Raw genomic sequence first — 5,956 nt, 5'->3', positions numbered from 1 at the left:
TGTTCAATATTTTTAAAAAAGTTCAACATGATTGTCTGACATCTTATGCCATGTAATCAATTTCATCTTGAAATTTAAAATCAGTAAACAACGTCTGTCACAAAAGAGAGAGAGAGGGAAAAAAACTTACCGTTTTTCAATATACGTAGTTATATATGACGGCAATGTACTTTTCATAATTCAAAATTGCATTATTTCATTAAAAGATACGTGTTTTAAAAGGAGCAGAATTCCTACGTTGTAAGAGCTTGTTTCTGATCCTTTTATACGTAACCAATAAACTAAAGCTCATAAAATTATAACTATATACTGTTTTCTTTTAGTGCGGCATCCGATATTATGGACAAGATTTTGATAATTTCTTTTTTTCTTGTATGTGGCCTTTATCTTGTCCAAATGACCTCGGGTGAAATTGAAACACAACATCAGCTAATAAAATGCCTTTGTCGAAAGTAAGCTTCAAATGTTTCTCCATTTAAAAATATTGCCAAGACAGAAATAGTAATTTAGTGACATTGAAGAAATCTTGTAATTTTGTGACTTTGAATTTGCAAAATTGACAATGATTCAAGATCATGTCACCCACTATTCATATGGAGTTTAACCCAACTTTGAAATAATGTTTGTTTGCCCTCTTCTGACTCGGGGTGAAAAATTGGGTTAGTAGGTAGGTGAGAAATATTTTTTTTTCCAGAAAATTTCAACATCTACGCTGAATTTTCAAAATCTATTTTCTGGAATGCATAAAAAATTGCTTTCTGGTGATTGAAAAAGTTTTGAGTCGGGAGAGGGCAACCAAACATTTTTTTTAAAGATGGCCTTAAACTGAATTTTTTTTCCGAATAGAGCGTTATGGACCTGACTCAAAGAACAATATACGGTAAAGGCATATCCCTGCCGCATTAAAGTCAATCTTTGTTTGTTTGTCTGTTTTTGTGCTTAACGTTTGAAAATATCTTGAAATGTGCACAATCGTAAATATTGTAGAAAACTAATCTGAATTAGCAAAATGCATTGATGTGGGGAAAAATATTAGAATCTTTGTTTCTCTGACCTCACAAACTATTCACATGTCCCGAAATTTTTTTTAAAAAGAAAGAAAAACTCACGGATTTAGTTCAATTTTGACTTTTGTTTTTATAGAGCCCAAACTTCCTCGGGAACTATTTTCACAGAATTCATTGGTATTCTAATTCTACACATTATATCAAAAGATTGAGTCTGAGCAGATCTGTACCCAATATTTTCTAGTCAGATATAGAAGTAAATACACTATTTTCTTTCGAAATCATTGGAATGTTGAATGAAGGTCATTTTTGATGTCATTTACAACTAATGACCTCACGATGGACGATGGATGAAAATGTTTAATGCTTTGAAGTCTACACATATCCTCCTGGCTTAGAACATAATTTGAGATTTACCCTTCAAAGTTTGATTTTGGGGACAGATATTAGCCATAACCGAATATAGTCCTTTGAGACTTTTTCTGAAAGTTATCTTCAGCTTACCCAAGCAACCTTATCTGGAGATTATGAAATATCCCGCAGGTTTTAAGCAATCCTTGTGTTAAACATTAGCTTCAAATTTGCAAAGTTAAAAATTACAAAGTAATGACGTTGACAAGATTGAACGAATAAGATGTTTCTCACATACCCCAACACTTTGTTTGCAGGGGATATAAATATGTTAAAACCAATACAAAACACAAGACATTTAAATGATTTTTATAGATTCTGGATTTTTCAATTGCCTATGATTGTCTTATTTTTTTTTAGAGTGTTTGTGTATTCACTTTTCACATGTAGGTCGAGGTACGAAGTCTTCAGGATCTGCTGCCAGATCCTCCACTGTGTAAGTACGCGTCGGTACACAGTCAACCTCCTCCATGTTTGAGAGTACGTTCAGGGGACCTTTGGGGTCATTGTAATAAATACCAACGCTGTCACGAATTCCAAAACTTGGGTCTTTAGGAAAAAAGTTGAAAGGCAGAAGAAAGAAGCTGACGTCACCACCGACTGTTTGCATAATGGGTAGCTCAGAAGTATGTGGTATGTGATGGATACCTAAGGTTACCCAAGCAACCAGGTCCTAAAATGGAATATGAATAACGAACATTAAGCTGAAGTTGATATTAAAAAGACGCTTGAGATTCTCTCTTAATATATATGTAATCTTTCGGGACAAGGTCGTTCAACAGTCTGTTGGAATTTTCGGATGAGAACTAATTGAACTTATTTTTCTGAGGACCTACTTTTATATTCACAACTACATAAGAGGAAACTTTAAGAATTTATGAGATCAGTCACTTCTTTATCTTCATCTTTTTTTCAAATGAATTAAAGGACGTCGAGAAAAACAATCTCTCTCTTTTTCTGATAAAGCATTTTGGGGGAAGTCGTTAACGCATAAAAAGGAAAACAATTTAAGGTTAGTTTACGAATTATAGAGAATACACAATTTGAAGTTTTACCTCTTGCAGAATTGGTTCATCTCCTATAAAATTTTCAAAACTGACCACCCGGTCTTCTCCATCAAAGGTAGCATATTTAGAGCTGCTATATTGTTCAGTTTCTTTTCTCTTTGTGACCGCCAATTGATACCTCATCCACGATGCTCCTGGCTCGTTCCCTACTCCTTCTCTGAACAGATTCTTGGACATTCCTCTTGATAAAAGCCGATAGGCTTTAGGATTCCCAAACTTATCCCTATTTTCAGTATTGTAGAACACATGATGTTTTGGTTTGCTAAAATTATATCTGAAAGCGGCCTCTCTTTCTGTGGCATAATCTACTTTAACTATTTTTGTTTGGAACCATTTTTCAGGATACCTTCCCTTTAGGAATTGGTTTTGAACACTTTCTTCACGTATATCGTATGTGGAGTAGCTGTTTTTTGTGCCTCCGATGTCAAGATCAACCTTGAAATTAAACATGTGGTGATGAAGCACGCCAGTGGCTTGTTTGTTTATCTGGAATCCATATTTAGTGGTGTTTTGGACGTAGGACGGCAAATCAATTCCTGATGTCGTTACTTTCGTTTCCATTGCACCATTGTGGTAGAAAATAAAGTCATAGATATAGTCATAGTTTACAAGAGTGGCTATCATTCGGAGAACAAGTACGGTATTAGGTACACCTTCGTAATAGCCAGAAGGATAATCTTCTGCTACATAATGTCGTCTGAGTGGGATACCAGTATTGTGTTCGAACACGCATATAGAGTTCTTTTTTATAATTGGCATATGTGAAGTTTCCGACATAAACCTTGAATTGGCAAAAGTTGCGTGAGTTGGACAATCAACGCCTGGAACTAATGTCTGAATGTTGTTTCCAATCAAAACGACGCTGTCAAAGAAATTGGCAAATCTACCAATAGGTTCCGAAGAAGAGTAGAAGACTGTCATCTCCGATAAACCTAACTGATAAACTATCATTTCGTTTTTGAATTTTATTTGGTAAAGTTGAGGACCATGAGTAGGTGATACTCCAAACTGAAAGTCCCAGTTCATGTAGTGAACTGACTGGCCTTTGATTGAGTAGCGTTTTCCGTCTGGTTCCACTTGAGTTGGAGGTCTTTGTGGATGTGGAGGAAACACTTCAGATGGAATCGGATCAGAGGGGAAACTCACGTGGAGTTTATCCACCATTCCTCTTTGCCAAGCCTTTCTAAATGATTGAAGCGAATCGAACAGTTGACCGTTGTACCAGACATCTGCAGTCTGTGGTGTAGCTGTTCCATTTACGGTGACAAGAACAACAAAATCAACAGGATTTAGGGTACTTGGGCGTCGTCTTTGAAGAAAAGGAAACCAGAAGCCTCGAAAACCCTCATCTCCAACCCCCGAAGTTATTGCGGCGTAGGGAACCACTGTCTCAAACCCAAGACACCTGTTTCCACAATTCACAAGAGAACCCTCAAAACTCTCAAACAAAATATCCCCTGCTAGCCTATTAGTCTCTTCTATGAGAACTTCAATAGCTGCTGACGTTTCCGGATTTGTGAATGGTCTGAAGGAAAATGGGATATATCTGGGTATTCCACAAAAGCCTGGTAGTGGAGTTAGATGCACACAGTACTCTGCTACAACTGGAATCACTTTTCCACCATGAAATACAGTGACCAATGCTTCCCTTTGTAATTGTCTGTGAGGATTACTTTCAATGTCTTTCTTTTTAGGAAGAATTAATTCCATAGAGTAAATGTAGTTTGATGACAATGTTGCCTCACTCTGCATTGTCAAATTTAAACTTCTTTGTGCAAACATGAAATTGAAAATTGCTTTAATTTCTTGACTTGTCAGATCATGAAAAGGTGGCGGGTTTTCAGGTAATTGGGACTGAAAGAAATAAGAAATTTCGGATGTTGAAGCCAGTAATTTCGTACACATTAATGATAAAGAAGTAAACTTAAATAAAAAAAAAAAAAAAGGAAAATAGAAATTTTAAAGTATGTCTCTCCTGACACTGCTTTTTATCAAGAATTATTTAGAAGAATATTTTATATGTCTACTCAAATTTCATAACTGAAAATTGGAAACAAAAAAGGTCAGTGCACATATACTGAAAGAAAAAAGAAACGCAGGGTAAACTTTTGCAGTGATTTAATGTTTTTTTCATCGTTTTTCCCATTATTGTTATCTAACATTTAAAATCGTCTTAAATCAACAAGTATATAAATATAATTCGTAATTATTGAAATTCATATGACGGTATTCCTCAAAAATGAAAATCAAAATTGTCTTTATCTCCACTGCCTCTATCATACATCTATCATAGCCTTGATTCTCCCCTGTATGGAGTTCATCAGTGCATTTATCTTTCTCATAGTGACATTACAGAACACTTCAGACAAGGCAATCCTTAGTCAGTTGAGAGTATCTGGGGGCAATCCAATGCCTTAAACCCTACCGTCCAAATAGTTTTACAGATATTCGATTGGAGAAAAAGATAGATTTTACGAGGGCTATTCAAGTGGGTGAATGTGATTGATTGCGAGGAAGCATTTGCAATCTGTGGCATTATTGTAAACCAACTATTATTCGCGACGACTTTATTTCGCGATTTACCGGGGATAAACTTGTTCGCGACGATTAATTTTCGCGATCAAGCCTTTTTTTGATCTGTTGTTAATAGAAAGAGAGACTTTAAGGACCGGTTCACGGCGAGAAATATTCGCGATGACGAGGCTCTCGCGAACCTCGCGAAAATTTCTCGCACGCGAATAAAAGTTGGTTTACAGTATTTGGCCGGGGGTTACCTTGCTGAAAAACTAGGCATACGACGCACACGTGCGCGAGCTAGAGTAACACCAGGTAAAGTTGACAACATCACAAACCAATATCGCACAATTGGTTTCTTTCAGTTTTGTGGAGAATATGACGATTATGATTGCCTACTGTATAAATATCGGCTTTAGTGGTAATTACATGGCGATTACATAGGTGGCAGGATGAATTGTCCCATCTTAATGTTGCGTTGCTACGCGCCAACGTCACTCTTATGGTCGGTTGGAAGCCATTCCTCTCTGTCGACGGATGAAACGTTCCATGGTGGAAAAATCAAAACAAACTGCGCTGCAACTTTTTGTTGCCTTTTTCTTTACTTATACAATGCAATATTCAGTACCAATGGAATGTCTGTCAGCTGTAACATGATTACACGAAATTCATATCGACTGAGAATATCGAAAAACGATGTGTATATCTCCATTGCAACAAGTGGTACTACAAGATGTGTTGATAAACCTGTCATCATCAATATGCACGTGGTTTGGCTTTTACCACTTTCCCTACATGACGTCATACATTTCAAGTAATTTTGAACACCGATTTCTGTGCACAGTAACCTAGATACATGTACACCTGTGACCAATTTTCATAATTGTTTGAACATGAAGTCAAAATATTTCGTATATTATGTTACTCTGCGTTATTTCCCCTTCATTATATTAATGA

At 36.3% G+C, this 5,956-nt stretch overlaps 1 protein-coding gene across 1 annotated transcript; it reads right to left on the bottom strand.

Annotated features, from left to right (window-relative positions):
• Positions 1-1,791: 1,791 nt before the first annotated feature.
• LOC133180669 (putative amine oxidase [copper-containing]) lies at positions 1,792-4,325 on the bottom strand. Its single transcript, XM_061315136.1, has 2 exons — positions 2,474-4,325; positions 1,792-2,091 (listed from the first exon to the last, which is right to left on the bottom strand). The coding sequence occupies exons 1-2, from the start codon at positions 4,265-4,267 to the stop codon at positions 1,792-1,794; spliced, it is 2,094 nt and encodes a 697-aa protein (XP_061171120.1). The 5' UTR covers positions 4,268-4,325.
• Positions 4,326-5,956: the final 1,631 nt, after the last annotated feature.

This window comes from Saccostrea echinata, unplaced genomic scaffold, assembly GCF_033153115.1.
Source record: "Saccostrea echinata isolate AGI-Se365-2 ecotype Australia unplaced genomic scaffold, CSIRO_AGI_Sech_v1 ptg000007l, whole genome shotgun sequence".
Taxonomy (NCBI): Eukaryota; Metazoa; Mollusca; class Bivalvia; order Ostreida; family Ostreidae; genus Saccostrea; species Saccostrea echinata.
The sequence above is the reverse complement of the archived record's forward strand: the minus strand, read 5'-3'. Positions and strand labels throughout refer to the sequence as shown.